This window comes from Mobula birostris, chromosome 6 (genome assembly GCF_030028105.1).
Source record: "Mobula birostris isolate sMobBir1 chromosome 6, sMobBir1.hap1, whole genome shotgun sequence".
Classification (NCBI taxonomy): domain Eukaryota; kingdom Metazoa; phylum Chordata; class Chondrichthyes; order Myliobatiformes; family Myliobatidae; genus Mobula; species Mobula birostris.
This window is the reverse complement of record NC_092375.1, coordinates 92,532,724-92,551,887: the sequence shown is the minus strand read 5'-3', so window position 1 is coordinate 92,551,887 and position 19,164 is coordinate 92,532,724. Positions and strand designations below refer to the sequence as shown.

Below are 19,164 nucleotides of genomic sequence, written 5' to 3'. Positions count from 1 at the left end.
CCACTCCATCTAGGCCTTTCAATATTCAAGAGGTTTCAATGAGATTCTCCCCCCCCCCCATTTTAACTCCAGCTAGAGCCATCAAACTCTCCTCATATGTTAACCCTTTCTTTCCCAGGATGTTTCTCGTGAACCTCCTCTGGACATTCTCCAATGCCAGCGTATACTTTCTTATCTAAGGGGCTCAAAACTGCCCAGAATATTCCAAGTGTAGTCTGACCAATGCCTTATAAAGTCTCAGCTTTACATTCTTGATACAGTAGTTCTCTCAAAATAGATAGGTAGATAGATAGATATACTTTACTGATCCCAAGGGAAATTGGGTTTCGTTACAGCCACACCAACCAAGAATAGAGCATAAATATAGCAAAAAAGAAATGCTAATATTACATTTGCCTTCCTTAGTACTGACTCAGCCTACAAGTTAACCTTTAGGGAATCCAGCAGAAGGACTCCCAAGTTCCTTTGCACCTCTGATTTCTAAATTTTCTCCCTGTTTAGAAAACAGTTAAATGGTTCAATAATGTCAGAGTATGTAAACATACTGAAATTCTTACTCTTTGCAGACATCCACAAAACAGAAAAAAATCCCAAAGAATGAATGACAGAAGTATCAGAACCCTAAAGCCCCTCCCCCCACTCCTATGCACAAGCATTGACCCTCCCCCTCCACGCAAGGAATAGCAAAGCCCCCAAAGAGACCTTGATGTATAGTTCATCCTGGCACTTCGGTATCTCAGCCAGACTCTCTCTCTCACTAGTGAGGGAGTGAGAGATTGCTCCTGTAGCAATGAGAGTGGGAGGCCAGCAGCTCGTCATTTCGATGTTACAGTCTTACACATCACTTCTCCAAGTCCCCCGACTCGAGGACCAACAGGCTCTTGAGAGAGAGGGAGAGGGAGGGGGGGGGGGGGGGGAGAGAGAGAGAGAGAGAGAGAGAGAGAGAGATCATGCATGTACAGCAAAGTGCATGATCATAAATTTCCCTACACTGTATTCCATCTGTCACGTCTTCGCCTATTCTCCCAAACTAAGTTCTTCTGCAGAATCCCTGCTTCCTTAACACCACCTATCTTTGTATCATCCATAAACTTGGCCACAAAGCCATCAATTCCATCATCCAAATTATTGCACATAACATGAAAAGTGCTCCCAACATCAACCCTTGTAGAACACCACTGATTACTGGCAGCTAACTAGAAAAGGCCCTCATTATTCCCACTCTTTGCCTCCTGCCAGTCAGCCAATCTTCTATCCTTGCTGGTGTATTTCCTGTAATACCATGGGGCCTTGTATTGTTTAGCAGTCTCATGTGCAGCACTTGCCAAAGGCCTCTAAAATTCCAAGTAAACAACATCCACTGAGTCTCCTTTGTCTATCCTGCCTGTTGTTTCCTCAAAGAATTCTAACAGATTTGAAAGGCAAGATTTCCCCTTGAAACCATGCTGATCGCAGTCTACTTAGGTGCCTCCAAGTACCCCAAATCCTCATCCTTAATAATGGACTCCCAACATCATTCCAACCACTGATATCAGGCTCTCCTTTCTTCTGCCTGTCTCCCTTCTTATAGACTGGAGTAAATAAATAAGCAATAAATATCGAGAATGGGATAAAGATGAACGTGAATCCATAGCTGTGGGAACATTTCAGTGATGGGGCAAGTAGAGTGCAATTATCCTCTTTGGTTCAAGAGCCTGCTGGTCGGGGGGGTAATGACTGTTACTGAACCTGGTGGCACGAGTCCCAAAAAGAGAGCATATGCTGGGTGAGGAGGTCCCTGATGATGGATGCTGCTTTCCCATGACAGCGTTTCATGTAGATGATCTCAAAGAGGACTTTAGCCACGATGGACTGGACTATATCCACTATTCTTTGTAGGATTTTCCATTCAAGGGCATTGGTGTTTTCATACCAGGCTGTGATACAGCCAGTCAATATACTCTCCACTACACATCGATAGAAGTTTGTCAAAATTTTAGATGTCATGCTGAATCTTCACAATTCCCAAGGAAGTAAAGGCGCTGCCTTTATATATTACTTCATTTAAGTGCCGAACCCAGGATAGGTCCACTAAAATAATAACTCACAGGAATTTAAACTTGCTAACCCTCATCACTTCTGATTCTCCGATGAGGACTGACTCATGGACCTCTAGTTTCCTACTCCTGAAGTCAATAAACAGCTCCACCACATATGATACAACTCATTACACACTGCACCTTAAACATTAAAAAAAGACACCCGTCTGCGGTGGTACCAATAGCAAGAGCCCTCCCTGTTCTTGATGTTAACTGCATGTCCAAAGACGCTATTGACAACCCTTTGTTGTCCAGTTATTCCATGCGCAATGTTGATTGACAAAAAAAGTCGAAAGGGAAATAAGGTAATATAGTCTTCAAAGAACAGGGCATTTTAGCTTTTCTTAATTACACTGCCACACTAAATCAGCCCTTTACAGCACTCAGGTTCTCTGGTTGGTGAATTGGGAGAAGCACAATGTTAACAGTCACACTTAACATTGCCTCCAATGAGGAGTAAGGCAGTTGTTAGCTACAGTGTCTTAAATTCTCAGCAATTTTCTCTTGCCTTGAGATAAATGTGCACTAGAGGGCATCCTCTAACAAAAGCAGTCTACTTCGTCCACATTAAATACTTAACTGCAGAGTATCGACCCTTACCAATGATTTATTTCAGCTCCTTTAGAAACCCTTCCTGCTGCTTGATTTCTCTCTTGCAAGATTAACTTTATGCAAGTTTGCACACTTGTTGAAAATGTTCTAACCATATCTGGCCTTGAATGTTTTATTGACACTTTTAGAAGATCCACCACTCATGTCACTTTTTCTCAAATCTTAACCTAAATTTTCTGAGGTTCTCACTTGTGACATTAATTCTGATCTTCTAAGACATGCATAACCCTGTCTCTATTCACCTCATGCTCAAGGTGCTTGTAATTTGGAGTCCTTATACAAATATATTTTTAAACCATGTATCCCAAATAGACACACAAAGCAGATCAGGGACTGAATTCTTGTCCACTTGATTGCCATCAAACTGAATGGTGTTTGGATAAATTCAGTCATATCAACTACATTGTTGTAGTTCCATATCTCAAATCAATGGTCCTGGCCTCTCTGACATCAGTCCAGTAACTTTACGAGACAGAAAAAAAAACTACAAATGCAGCAACTTGGAGTAAAACAAAAATGAGCTGCTGTAGGAGCTGTCAGTTTTTCCAGTGGCTGTATCTCTAACTTTACTATTAAAATGCAAATTGTACATCAGCTGCAGATACCCAAGATTTTAGATTCTTTCTGCTTAAATTCCCACATCACTTACTTTACCAATTCTTTACACCATCTTGTGCCCTTAACAAGTGCCTTAGTTTCAAACTCCAGCTTCATGTGTGCCTGTTACTTATAACCAAATTTGCAGCCATGCAACTTGAGGGATTAGCCCCCAAAGCACCCTTGCTTATATCTCTCTCCTCAGCATTGACATCTCTGACCAGCCTTTCAGTCATCATCCCCTACACGCCACCCCCTCCCATTGGCCTGGAAGTGGATTTCCATACAAACCTTCGGGAACCCATACAGCATGCTGCAGGAACTCAGCAGGTCAGATGCTTCAGGCCAAGACTCTTCATCAGGACTGGAAAAGGAGGAGCAAAAGCCAGAATAAAGTGGGGTAGGGGATGCAGGTAATAGGTGAGTGGGAGTGGGGATTAGGTAAGAAGCTGGGGGAGGGGTGGGAAACGGAAGAGGAGAAAGGCTGAAGAAGGAATCTAATAGGAAAGGACAGTGAATCATGGAAGAAAGGAGAGGAGGGGGGAAACCAGAGGGGGTGAGAGGATAACCAGAATGGGATTTTTTAAAAGTGATTAATGGTGATTAAGTGATTAGAGAGAGGAGTAATTAACGAAAATTACAGAAACTGACATTGGAGGCTACCCAGGCAAACCTTAGAATATTTCCCAATGTTGAAAATCCATGTCTGCTAAATACAGAACTTCCTCTACACATCAAAGTATTACATGTTCCCCATTTGTACAATATAATGCTATTATTTGAATATTATTTTTGTGAACTGCATCAAAAAGAAAGTGCCATTGTATGCATGGATGAAAATCTAGCCAAAGAATCTGGCTGTTAATAAATCAGTCTGATGGTTAATCCACTGAAATCATAATAGCAGTATAAACAGCCAACCTACTCCACCAGGTCATAGCCCATTAGGTGTGGATGATCACTCTTGGCTTCCAACACCCCCCCCCCCCCACAAAGATTAGGAACAGGCCCTGATTTGTGAACAAAATAAAATGCAAAACCAACAGAAACCAAGTAATGCAAAACTAATGGTCTGCGAAAACAGCCAGAATTGCTTTACATTGCAAAGTTACTGGCAGACACTCTTTCAAATGAGGGCTGCAGAAATTCATTACAGTAATGTCACACCAAGGGCTGCCATTCTTCTTGCAAACTAACATTCTGCATTAGTCTGCCACTTCTTCCCACGGGAGGCAAAGTGTGTAAAGCAACACATGGCAAAATAACTTTTCATAATATCTCAAGATCTGAATTGCAGTTGCAAAAAGTCTTACAATTTAAATTCAATCTCTGTAGGCACTTCACAGCAGTGTTATCAAACCCAGCCACTTAAGGATAAACAATAAATGCTTGATTAAATATATTTATTACAAATATCTTAGAAGCAAGGAGTTGGTGATGGAATCTGAGAGCTTAAGGTGTAGGCATCAAAAGGATGGCTGACATTGATGGAAAAACAACAACGGGGATTCCTAATGAACAAGAGACCAGAACTTGTAAAGCACAGTGCCTGTGGAAGATTATGGGCTGTGAAAGTTTAAAAGAATGGTATGATAATAAGAGAAATCACAAAACAAGGTGTGAACATTAATAACTGATTACTGACAAATAGCAATCTAATTCCAAGTCAGCAAGCACAAAAGTGATCTTCCAATAGGACTGGTGCTAGCCACAGGCAGCAAAGTTTGCTGTCGACCTGGAGAAGTAAAATAGTCAAGACCAAAGGTAGACATGGAATGGATGAAGATTTCATATTAGACTATAAAACCATAAAACATAGGAGCAGAAATAGACCATTCTGCCCGTTGAGTTTTCTCCACCATTTCATTATGGCTGACTTACGGTATTATCCCTAGTAATAATATTAATTAAAAATAGATTGCAGATAAATTGCAGGTAAGGTTTTAGACTTACAAGACCAACACTTACACAATGGAACACAAAAGAACCCTTTCCCACTCCTTTTACAAATTTGTTAATAATCTCACCCAAATCTCTCAGATAAACAGCAAACTATAAACAAAATGGGTGGCACAATGTCTAGGTTAATTGAGCTGCTATCTCATCTCCAGTACTGCTGGTTCATTGGAATTTGCACATTCTCTCTGTACTGTTTTGTCCCACCTCAGAAACGTGAGGAATGGTACACTATATACTGTCCTTACTGTACCTGGCTTGATGGGAATACGGAGTGAACATGAAGGAGTTAGTGGGGAATCTGGTTTATTTGTGAACCAACATTTTTTAGAAATATACTGAGATACAGTGCAGAGTAGACCCTTTGAGGCTATGCCAGAATGAAATGTGGAAACACAGCTGCAATCAACAACATACCTCTAATTAGCAATGTCTACATACAAGGGGTGATTGATAAGTTTGTGGCCTAAGGTAGAAGAAGATGAGTTATTAACTTCAAACTTTCTGCATAATCACTCAGAGTTGAACTGCATGTGCATGTAACAAGAGCTGTATAACTCATGTCCTTCCACCTTAGGCCATGAACTTATCAATCACTCCTGCTGTGGGCACTTTCTGGAGGTCCAAGACGCCGACTTCTACAAGGAAGGGATCCGTATGCTCCATGACCGCTGGACTAAGTGTGTACATGTAGGAGGGGACTGTGTTGAAAAATAAATGGGCTAGGTTTTCTAAACTTGACACCTTCTACCTTAGGCCACAAACTTATCTATCACCCCTCGTAATTACCAAACAGTTTGAGTTATTTCTTATATTTTTTAGGATAACACTCTGTCAACTGCCGGCAGCCCAATATATTTGCATGCAATAAGAACACAAATATTGGGTACATTTCAGTTTTATTTTGACAGCTGTGTCTTCACCTACAGAAGTTATTATGCAAAATATTAAACTACTTTCCTTTAGAACTTTATGTAAAGATGCATAACGTTTTAATAAAGATGTTTTATGTAAAGAACCATAAATCCACAGCACACAATAGAATTCTATTTATCAATTATAAGCTATCACACCATACATTATTTTTTATAATTAGTACACCAAAAATATCTTAACGACTTAAAAAAAATTACTAAACTAAACCTAGTAAATGCTATTAAACCAGGTATAAACTGAAATAAGGATACAGAAATAATGCTTCACAAGTTTGTGCTCTTATTCAAATTACCAACTTAATTCAAAACAATGCTGACTTAAAAAGATATTGTTCTTTTAAAAAAATATTGCAGTATTTTACACCAAACAAGGCCAATGAGCTAACTGAAAATCTAGGCAAGATTGTCTTTACTACAGAAATCAAAGCCAGATAAGATTGTACATATTTCTGTATACTTTGTGATATTCAATTATCATTTCCCTTTTGTCGAAGGTTTCTAGATTTTCCATTTTCAACTTTCCTTTTTTTAAACATTGTCTCTCCTCCTGCGCCACTCCCCAGTGAAGTTATTTCTTTTTGTTTAAATTTGACTTTTGGTTCCTGGTTTACATCGATCACTGTTGGAGAAGAGTGCTCCACTGTAGGCAGTTGCAGGTCTATCTGTTCACTGTACAATAAGGGGAGAGATTTAAGCACACCATGATTAATTTGTACATTGCATATTCAACAGTTCACAAACAAATTTTTGGCCAACCACAAAAAAGTAGAATGCTGGAAACAAGTAGGTCAGTCTCTCTGTGGAATGAGAAATGCAGTTAATATTTCAGGTCTAAGTCCTCTCATCAGAACTGGGAAAGAGAAAATAAGTTAGTTGCAGAGAAGGTGAAGGTGAAGTTGAAACAGAACAAAGGGAGCATCTCGGGTAGAACATAACCAAATAAATTAGTTTTGCAGTTACAGGTAGGTTACGCTTAATTATTGGTGTTATATGCTGCTGATTGCAGGGCTGTGGGTCATGCCCAGTAGGTCTGTAGCTTGGGTTCCTGGTGCCATCAGACTCCACGTCCAATGAGAGAAGAGATGTAGCCTTGGTTTAACAAAAAGTCAGTGCCACACATATGACAGCAATAATTCACAACAGCATGAGAGTCAGCTATCTAGAATAGGATTTGAATCCACAACTGCCCACAGGTGTAGGCATCGCCCAATTTACAAAAGCCTGATTGTCTTTGCTACTAATACTGAAGATATAAAAGCCTGTAAACATGTACCACCAGGCTGAAGGACATTTTCTACTCTGTGTTAAAAGACTATTGAATAGCTCCCTAGTACATTAAAATGAACTTGACCTCACAATCTACTTTGTTATAACCTTGCAACTTATTTTCTAAATAAAGCACTAAACTTTCTCTTCAGCTATTGCAGTTTATTCTGCCTTTTTTTTGTAATATAATTTTGATTGAGTTTTCAAAAAGAATACATGAAAAGATAAAGATAAAATCTACCCTCCCCCCTCCCCCCCCCCCCATGTATAGTCCTACCTAAAAAGAAGAAAAGAAAAAACAAAAAAGAAGAGCCGCCTGGGTATTGGAAGGTTTCCACATGCTCCATGGGATTCAAAATAAATTTGGTATAATTATTCGTTACTTTCCCCAAGTGACCAAAGTCTTTATCGGAGCACTTAAATATGCCATCCTATCTTTTGTAAATAAGGGCGTCAAATATTCAAAAATGTTACATATTTGTCTCTTAAATTATAAGTAATTTTTTCGAGTGGAATAGAACTAGCCATTTCATTATTCCACCGATCCATACTTAAATACCAATCAGATTTCCAAGTAACTGCTATAGTCTTCTTAGCTACTGCCAATGCAATTTTTATAAATTCTTTCTGATATTTATTCAAGTTTCGGTTTTATCCCTTCAATATCACCTAATAGAAATAATACAGGGTTATGTGGAAGTTGAGTTCCAGTAATTTGTTCCAATAACACTCTTAAATTTATCCAAAAGGGTCGAATTTTAAAACAAGACCAAGTAGAATGTAAAAAAGTACCAATTTCTTGATTACACCGAAAGCATTTATCGGATAGATTTGAATTTAATCTATTTATTTTTTGTGGTGTAATATATAATTGGTGTAAAAAAATTATATTGTACTAATCTAAGTCGAACATTTATTGTATTTGTCATACTGTCAAGACAGAGTCTTGACCAATTTGTTTCATCAATATTAATATTCAGATCTGTTTCCCATTTTTGCTTTGACTTATGGGTTCCTTGTTTAATTGTCTGTTCTCGAATCAAATTATATATACAAGAAATAAATTTTTTAATTTTCCCTTTTTGAATTAAAATTTCAATTTCATTAGGTTTTGGCAAAAACATTGTTTGACCCAGCTTACCTTTTAAGTAAGCCCTTAATTGAAGGTAACCAAAGAAAGTATTATTTGATATTTTATATTTATCCTTTAATTGTTCAAATGACATCAATATACCTCGTTCATAACAATCTCCTATAAATTTAATCCCTTTTTGGTACCAATTATATAAAAGCTGATTGTCCATTGTAAAAGGAATAAGTCTGTATTGGAACAAAGGTCTCCTTGCTAATAGAGATTTCTGTGTTTCATTATCAACATTTATCTTATTCCATAGATCTATCAAATGTGTTAATATAGGAGATTCTTTCTTTTCCCGTATCCTTAGATTCCCATTTATATATAAAATCTTCAGGTCTATTTTCTCCTATCTTGTCTAATTCTATTTTAATCCATGCTGGTTTTAGATCATCGAAGAAAGATGCAATAAATCTAAGTTGATTTGCTTTATAATAGTTTTTAAAGTTTGGAAGTTGTAACCCTCCTAACCCAAATTTACATGTCAATTTTTCTAATGATATTGACATTTTACCTTTCCAAAGAAATTTTCTCACACATTTATTTAACTCTTGAAAAAATTTCTGTGGCAATTGTATTGGTAATGTTTGAAACAAATACTGTAATCTAGGAAATACATTCATTTTTACAACATTGACTCTGCCTACTAATGTTATTGGTAGTATCATCCATTTGTCAAAATCTTCTTGAATTTTTTTCAATAGTGGTAAATAATGAAATTTATATAAATTCTTTACATCATTATCAAGTCTTATACGTAAATACTTTATACCGGCCATCTAAATTGGGTTACTAATCGACATTGACTATAGTCTCCTTTAGTAAGAGGTAAAATTTCACTTTTATCCCAATTTATTTTGTAACCTGATACCTTCCCATATTCATCCAATCTAGAAGATAATTTATGTAACGAATGTTGTGGGTTTGTTAAGTAGATCAAAACATCATCGGCAAAAAGATTAATTTTATATTCCTCCTGATTAACTCTAAAACCCATAATATCTGGATCAATTCTGATTAGCTCTGCTAATGGCTCTATCGCCAGTACAAATAAAGCAGGTGATAATGGACAACCTTGTCTAGTTGACCTTTTTAACTGGAAGGGTGTTGAAATTTGAGAGTTTGTCACTACTTTAGCCTTAGGATTAGAATTTAAAGTTTTAATCCAATTCATAAAAGATGTTCCTAACCCATATTTTTCTAATACTTTAAATAAAAAATCCCATTCTAATCTATCAAATGCTTTTTCTGCATCCAAGGCTACTACTACACTCTTCTTGTCCCTTTTTTGTGCCAAATGAATTATACTGAGTAGCCGGGTTACATTATCTGCCAATTGTCTATTTTTAATAAATCCTGTTTGATCCATATGTATTAATTTTGGTAAATATTTAGATAATCTATTCGATAAAATTTTTACTATTATTTTATATTCCGTATTCAATAGAGAAATAGGCCTGTATGATGTTGGTTTTATAGGGTCTCTGTCCTTTTTTTGGCAATACTATTACAATCGCTGTTGAAAAAGATTCTGGGAGTTTATGTGTTTTTTCTGCTTGACGTATTAGTTCCATAAAGACAGGAAATAATAAATCTTTAAATTTTTTATAAAATTCAGGTGGAAAACCATCTTCTCCTGGAGATTTATTACTTTGGAGTGATCCTAAAGCTTCTTCAACTTCTTTTAATGTAAAAGGCATATCTAATCCCTTCTGTTCTTCCAAATTCAATTTTGGAAGAGATGCTTGTGATAAAAACCTTTCTATCTCATTAACATCATTTTGTGATTCTGATTGATATAATTCAGAATAGAAACTTTTAAAGGTTTCATTTATTTTAAGAGGTTTATAAGATATTTTATTTGCCCTTGTTCTAATTGCATTTATTGTTTTGGAAGCTTGTTCTGTTTTCAACTGTCAGGCAAGAATTTTATGTGCTCTCTCACCAACTCATAATACCTTTGTTTAGTTCTTATAATTGCTTTTTCCATTCTATATGTCTGAAGCGTATTATATTGTAACTTCTTATTGACAAGTTGCCTCCGTTTTTCTTCTAACATATATCTTTGAGATTCTTTTTCTAATTTTGTAATCTCTTTTTCCAATTGATCTAGTTCTGCCATATATTCTTTCTTAATTTTAGACGTATAACTTATTATCTGGCCCCTAAGATATGCTTTCATTGCATCCCATAGTATAAATTTATCATCCACTGAATGAAAATTTGTATCCAAAAAAAATTGAATCTGCTTTTTCATAAAATCACAAAAATCTTGACGTTTTAATAATGTTGAATTAAATCTCCATCTATAAGCCACTTCTTCCTTATCAGCCATTATTGTTGTCATTAATAAAGGAGAATGATCTGATAATATTCTTGCTTTATATGCCATATTTTTCACTCTGTGTTGAATATGCATTGACAATAGAAAAAAATCTATCCTTGAGTAAGTTTTATGTCTATGAGAATAGAATGAATAGTCTCTTTCTTTAGGATTGATTCTTCTCCATATATCAATCAAATTTGAATCTTTCATCAATGATAAAGTTAAATTTACTACCTTCGATTTTATAACAACCTTGGTTGATCTATCTAAGACTGGGTCTAAGCAAAAATTAAAGTCTCCTCCAATTAATATTTTTTCATGTGCATCCGCCAAATTCAAAAAAGCTTCTTGTATGAATTTTGCATCATTTTCATTTGGTGCATAAATATTCATAAAAGTCCATAGTTCAGAAAAAAGTTGACAATGTATAATCACACATCTCCCCGCAGAATCAGTTATTACATTTTGTATTCTAATTGGTAATGTTTTATTGATCAAAATTGCTACTCCCCTCGCTTTTGAATTAAATGAAGCCGCAACAACACTACCCACCCAATCTCTCTTTAGTTTCTGATGTTCTGTTTCTGTTAAATGCGTTTCTTGTAAAAAATCTAAATCTATCTTCATTTTTTTAATATGTGTTAAGATTCTTTTTCTTTTCACTGGTCCATTAAGCCCGTTAACATTAAAACTCAAAAAATTCAATAAATTAGTCATTATTCTTAACAAAGTTACTCCAATCTAAAACATTACTTATCTTCTCAACTCTCATAGTTCCTTGGGGAATCTCTTTAAACTTCACCATGTTGCTATGTGTTTCCCTCCCAACCCTCCAGGCAAAAAGAAAAAAAAAGATAGAAAGGATACAAAAAAAGAAAAAACAAAATACCCCCCCACTAATGTTGTGAATGAAAAGATACACAACACTACCCCCCTCCATTTTACGGGTCATGGCTAAAGCCACGCTTGCACACATGATTAGCGTAGCAATTGATCAGTGCTTCTTCCAGCTCCCCCGTAACAAAAAAAATTATATATATATATATATATATATATATATATATAGACAAAATTAATGTTACTATTCCCAACTAATATTCCTCCAATTTTAACCTTTCTTACCCCCCTCGTATAATTAATAATATATTTATACATCCATCCACCTTCAAAAATCCAACAAGTCCATTCTTTGACCCAATCTTTATCTTCAATCTATCTCGCTCCTCTGGATTTGTTCTTATATCCGGTGAATATTCAGAGAATCTCGCACAAACTGCTCCGCTTTCCGGTAGTCATCAAAAAATCTTTTTTCTCCACCAGGCAAAAAAATCTTCAAGGTTGCAGGATAACACAATATAAATTGATAACCATGGTCCCATAGGGGTTTTTTTCACTGGATTAAATTTCTTCCTTCTCTTCAAAAGTTCATAACTTATATCAGGGTAGAAAAAAACTTTGTTCCCTTGAATCACCAATGGCCCTTTTCTATCCTTGGCAGCTCGAGCAGCTGCCTGTAGAATCCTTTCCTTGTCTTGAAATCTTAAGAATTTTATTAAAATCGATCATGGATATTGGTCATCTTTTGGTTTTGGTCTCAGAGCTCTATGTGCCCGCTCAATTTCAATTGGTCGAACCTCCTCTTCCATTTGCAAAACTTCCGGGATCCATCTTTGAAAAAATTCTATTGGTTTTTCTCCCTCCATACCTTCTCTAAGACCAACAATTTTAATATTATTACGTCTACTGAAATTTTCCAACATGTCCACTTTCTCCAAGAGTTGATTTCTTTCCGAGTTCCAGACAAGCAGATCATTTTCTGTTTTTTCCACTCTATCATTCATATGCCCCATTGCTCTTTCCATCTTCTGAAGCTTCTTATCCATTTTGTCCTGTCTTTCCATAGCTTTATTATAGGACACCTTCACATCTCTAAGCTCTCCTCTTACTTTTCTTAGTTCAGCCGTTAATTGCAATATAGCCTCTCTTATGTTTCCATCGTCTCCTTTACTTCCAATCGCTTCCAATTCTTCCTCCTCTTCTTCATCTGTGTTCTCTGCAGAATCCAATTCTGACTCTGAGTCATTTTCAATTGCAGTGGCTGTCGGTTCTTGTAGTTTGAGTTGTGTCGATTTGCGCATGCGCTCTTCTTACCGCATGCGCATTTCCGGCATCTTCTTCGGAGAAATCGCTACCGCCGCCATTGCTCCCTGTTCTACCGAAGGAGATCCAACCTGAGTCCGAGGCTCCATCGTTGCAGTAGGCCCTTTTTTCTTCCCCTCTCGCGGTTGCTTCGCAACAGCAGACTTCTTTTGTTGCGGTTTAGGAGGCATATCGTAAAGTAGTCTTGCAAAGTTTATAAATAGTTTCCAGAAAGTATTTATTAACTTTGTTTTGTTTAAACGGTACTTTGCTAATTTTTTACGGGAGAGCTGCATTTACACGTCTCAATCCCACATCATCACGTGACGCCCCCCCCCTTTATTCTGCCTTCTGTTACCTTATACTGCCTCAATGTACTGTTATGCTTTGTAACTCTAGAAAATAATCAAAAGAGAAACACAGGAGCTGGGTACTGGTCTACTTAGATTTTCTTCCTTTTTTTTTAGTGAGGCACTCAGGTGACAGCGTGGCGTGACATACGCCATTCATGTACTTCTTGTATATAACCCATAATGAATTATGTAAGCAATGCCTAATCAAACAATATTTTATTTACAATATTACTGAAATATTAAAGGGCACTACAGGTACACGTTATACCAATAAACAAAATCCTATTCCCATGCTTACTGCAATCTGAATTTCACAACTTAATCTGTAACTTTTTCTCAGTTCTTCTATATAGGTTATACAGATATGATCATGTATCAGCGAAGATTAATCTGGTGTTCACGAAGAAATTACCTTGCTGTGATGTTGCAGTCATAATCAACTTTAGTCTATACTATCCCTAACCATCATATTAGGCTGCCCCCCTCTCTCAGATTTCCGATCTTATGGCGCACTTGCAGTAAAGCTTGAAAAGTGACTGGGGAGGAAATGACTGAAAGCTGATCACCAATTACAGCATTAGATGTTAAACCTGATCATTCTGCATTCTTCAACACCTGGCAGAATTAACATTAATATTTTAAATCAGTCAGGTGGGTTCTCTTAGCTACAATTCAGGCAATTCAAAAGTCACCAACCAACTGCACTCAGATGGCAATTACTCACACAACAGTTTGAAGAAACAAGTTCCTTTAACAGAGGCAGAATTATTAGCATTATCTGTATCATGCTATTACCATGGAATGGCAAGAAGTAATGTGACATGGAGATATGAGCGACTGAAGATATCGGAAACTAGTGAGGAACAAACAAAACACTGCTGTAACTCAGCAAGTCAGGTAGCATAGACAGAGGGAAATAGACAGTCGCTATTTCGGATCAAGATCCTTCATCAGGACTGGATAGAGTTTAACTCCAAAGATCAATTGTCCATTTCCCTCTATAGATGTTACCTGACCTCCTGAGCTCAAACATTATTTTGAGCATTATGACATTTTTGACAAGAAAAAGTGATCCCTTTAAAATATTTACATCTAAATAAATCTCTGCATGAAGAACATTGTAATTTGGAATTCCAGTACACTTTTGAAATTTGTAATAAGATGGAATTACTACTGGATGGAAATTCACATTTCTTTGAATAAAGACATGAACAGGAAGCTTGAGATTGGTGCTCAGCTACTTACTTCTCTTCCACTCTAACAGCTTCCCATTCCCCATAGGGGTTTACATTCTTCCTCTTGAAAGATTTCTTTGCTTCCTGTTGTTGCTCATCTTGGGGCAATGCGCTTTCCAGCTCAGTATCAAGATTTCCCTCAGAGGACTTTGCATTGCTGTCAATTCCAGCAGCAATTTGCTTCTGCAACGCAATAGAATTTTTAATAGTCATTTTCTAGAATCATTCTGGTTACTAATAGCAGAATCACAGAAGTGTACAGCCCTGGAAGAAATTCACATCTATGCCTATATATTTTGGTTTTTCACTCCTTGCTTGTAGCCTTGAATGTCAGATCAGTTCAAATGCATATTCAGGTACTTTTTATATGATGAGGAACTTCTTTTTCTACCACACCACCAGCAGATCCCCACACCCACTTCTTCAACAACCATCTTGGATTTGAATCTCCTAATTTTTTTAAAACTATTCAATCCAACACTTTCATAGTTTTATATACCTCATTTAAATCTCTCTTATTATTCCAAAGAAACCAACTCTAGTTTTGACACAGCCCTAGAGTAACCTATTTAGATCTTTTCTGCACCTTGCAAAGTACTCTTACCCACTTGTCCTCATACATTTTGTGATCATGCATTTGTGCCGAGATCATATTCCTCCATTAAATTGTGTATTTCTTCAGTTTGGTTGCCCTCCACAAAATTCCATTTACTTCTCTTTTTAGGTTCAACTGATCAGTCCATTACTTCCTCCAGCTCAGAGCTTATTTTCTATTGCCCACAACAGACCACCCAGAGAATCCATTATCACAGCCCATGTACTTGTCCAAATCTTTGATAGTTACCACCAAAAGGAATCTTCCTTTCACTAAAACTCCTGTGGAACTAGTTTTGGATCCAATCTCCAACTTGGATCCCCTGGGTTTTTACTTCATTAAAGGAATGACATTTGGCTAAAATCATGTAGATGAGATCGAATAAGCTACCCTCATCAACACTTGCTGTTACCTTTTCAGAACAGTCTGACATAACATCCCTGTAACCTGATCATTCCTGATGAAAATGTAACTCTAAAAAAATGATGAATGTAACTAACTGACTGCTAATGTTCTACCTGTAAATGTTCAGTCTTTTCCTCAAAGAAAAATAGTATAACTTTGAAACATAATTACCAGGCTTTATCAGTTAACAGGAAAGATATCACAATATCACCAGTTAATATTATAACTCAACAAATTTTACTGAGAAAAATTATAGAATACAACTACAAATGAGCAGTCAGTTCTGGTATCAAAGCAAGGTCATTTTGTCTAAATTTGCCAGTAAATTTTCCAAACAGAAAGAGCATACAGAAGAAATGCAATTGATGAAAAACACAAGCTATTCAAAAACTGTTCAAAAAGATACTTTGACTTGTGACTAAATTCAGGCCAAAAAACTGGGAGGCAAGAACGAACTGGCAATAAAAAAAAAGTGTAATGGTTCAAAGCAATTACTGAGGCTGACATGAAGCAGAAAGCAGTGTTCCACAGAGTTATTGAGACTGTCGTTAATACAGCTTACATAAATAACTGGGCTTGGAAATTGGAACTAAATTTTCAAAATCTGTAAATATGCATAAACAGAAGGCTAGTCAGACTAGACACCTGCTCGCAATTAAATCATGGCTGATCTTTTAACTGGACATCACGACATCTAGTATATGAAGCCATACAAGAAATTAGAATATTTCAACAAAACCAGCTCTCATTCTTTTTAACTTAAAAAGAGTGCTTAGACCAGTCTGGTTAATCTCTCCTCATGGGACAATTCCCCTACCCAGGAATCACACTGATAACTTCATAATTTCTATTATAAATACATCCTTCGTTACATAGAAACTCCAAACCTGAACACCATATTCCAGCTAAAGCTTCATCAGGCTATACAAAACTGCTTTACTCAATCTTGTACCCAAATCTTCTTGATACAAAGACTGTCTTAACTTCTTTCTGTACTGTACATACCTTTAATGCTTCATTTACAAGAACTCTGGGTTCCTGTGAAGACCAACACTTTTCAATCTCTCAATTCTAAAAAAAACCTGATTTTTTCCTATCAATATAAACAAGTATTTATCACATGATACTCTGCTTTGTACTCATCCATTCTCCTACCCTATCTATATTCCTTTGAAGTCTCTCTACATCCTATACAAAACCCACACTGCCATCTGGCTGTGTATTATCAGAAAACTTGATTATATTACAATTGATAGTTAATTTGTGTAATATCAGAAACCTTGATTGTACTACAATTGATACTCAATTCAAATCACTGGTATAGATTGTGAATAACTAGACCATTCATTTACACAAAAGGGAAATTCTACAGTTATCAATTAATCGATCAACCCAATCATAGCTATGGGAAGAAACTAGAACACTGAGAGAACTCATGCAGTCACAGAGAGAATGTGCAAACTCCAGACAAGCAGCTACTGTGTGTGCCTGCCACTGATAGTGAATCATAACATAATTACCCTCCCATTCTGCAAGTTTACTAATGTCTTGCAATTGCTAGAATCCTTTTTGGTACAAATAGGAAAATAAGATAGAGAGAACAATATATAAATTAGCAAACAAAAAAGGCATTTCTCCCAACATGACTTTTTTCCACCAATCTCCTTCCTCATTTCAGTTTCATTTACACCCATTAAAAAAGTTACCGTTAATTACTTATCAGACAAAAGATAAGAACACATACGCATTCATGGCAAAAGTTTGCTTTATATTAAGGCAAAGTAAATAGTAAATAATGCCCTACATTTCCTGCCTTTATGTTCTATGATCCACACACATACTATGATTTTTACACTGCAAATACTTATTTTTAACGCCTGTGAATTCAACATGACGTGAACACCCTGTCGCAACAGAGCAAAGTTCTCTCAGTACTTGTTCACACATCCACCAGATACACAAGGACTTTGCAGACTTACCTCATCTCTGCATTACCTAACAACCCTGAAATTTCCTTATTGTTGAGGTAGCAGAACATACCTGGACAGAGACATTTGTTTCACTTTGCAGTTGCTCCTCTTCTCCTGTAGAGCAATCTTCAGAGCCTTTCTCAGTAATTTCTGCAGCTGTGGATTCTTTAGTGGATTCCTCAGGTTCTATCTTATCTTTGCTAGCTGTATCTGAGCAATCGCTAGCAGAGATGAAACCTTCAGGCTTTTCCCACTGTGAAGCTAAAATGTATCATAAATGAAGCTCAATGCAGCTTATAAATAGCCTTTCCTGAGACAAAGCAGCCTAATGGTCCAACTCTAGTTACATGTTAAATACCGAGGGTACATCCATTATCCAAGCAAGTTTGGTATATCCCAGCACACTTACAATAACTAAAGTTGGTTGAAGAAGACAATTTTCAGGGTTGGAGCTGTTATTAGAGGTGCTTATCCATTTATTTTCTGGGATGTGGGCACATCCCTCCCCACCATCTAAAGTATCTACAGGAGATGCTATCTCGAAAAGACAGCATCTATCAAAGATCCTCATCATCTTAACCATGCCAATTTCTCACAGCTACCATTGGACAGGAGGTACAGAAGCCTGAGGTCCCACACAATTTCAAACAAAGCAATTTCCCTTCAATCATTCAGTTCTTGAAACAACCTGCACAACCCTAATCGCTGGCAACAGCACAGCCACTTTGCACTAAAATAGCCTTTGTTTTATTTTGTTCTAATTGTGTTCCTTGAAAATGTTATAATTTATGTTTAATTTACATTTTTCTTATGAATGTCTCATTATGTGGCTGTGATGCTTTTGAAAGAAATTTTGATTTGCACCTGTACAAGTGGCAATAAATGCAAATTTGACTTTGACCATTGACAATTAATGTCATACTGCCATTCCTATTTATCACTCAGGTCATCATCAGCCATCTTCTAGGACTATCATAGTGCTGTACTTAGTGATTATGATACAGTGAAATGGCTTGCTAGGTAATTTCAGAGGGCAGTTAAGAGCAACCACAATTGATGCAGGTCTGGGGTCAAAGATAAGGCAAGTTCAAGGATGGCAAATTTCTTCAGCTTAAGGACATTGGTGAATCAGACAGATTTTTATGACAATTGCTAATTTTATGGTCAACTTCACTGTACGTTTTTTTTTAATACAGAAATTCCATTGTTGCCTGGTTGGGAGTTGAACTCTGGTTTCTAGATGGTTAGTCTAAGCAAACCCACCCATCTTATCTCAATTATATCAGCATGTGCCCAATAGTTAGATTGGTCTTAACTGTATAGGACATGGACAAAATTACCATTAAGACATGCTGCATTACCTGAATAAACTTCAGTAGTGCCCTTGTATCCCAGTGCCCCTTATTTGTTGCATTTACTTGGCTCAGAGAGGCACTAGAAACCAGGCAAAAAGAAAGTTCTAGATTTATCAGAAGGTCTGTCTGTCTAGGTACCATATCCGATGCGGAAGTTGGTGACCATGGTTTTCCATATAGATCTATCCCTCGTTCTTTGGATGACTT

General features: G+C 36.7%; 1 protein-coding gene across 1 annotated transcript in view; it reads right to left on the bottom strand.

Annotated features, from left to right (window-relative positions):
- Positions 1-4,708: 4,708 nt before the first annotated feature.
- wbp4 (WW domain binding protein 4) overlaps positions 4,709-19,164 on the bottom strand; it is a 74,725-nt gene continuing 60,269 nt past the window's right edge. The window contains exons 8-10 of the mRNA XM_072260849.1: positions 17,673-17,863; positions 14,643-14,815; positions 4,709-6,847 (exon numbers count right to left, since the gene is read on the bottom strand). Coding sequence (XP_072116950.1) covers positions 6,646-6,847; positions 14,643-14,815; positions 17,673-17,863 — 566 coding nt within the window. The 3' untranslated portion in view covers positions 4,709-6,645. The remainder of the gene's footprint in view (positions 6,848-14,642; positions 14,816-17,672; positions 17,864-19,164) is intronic.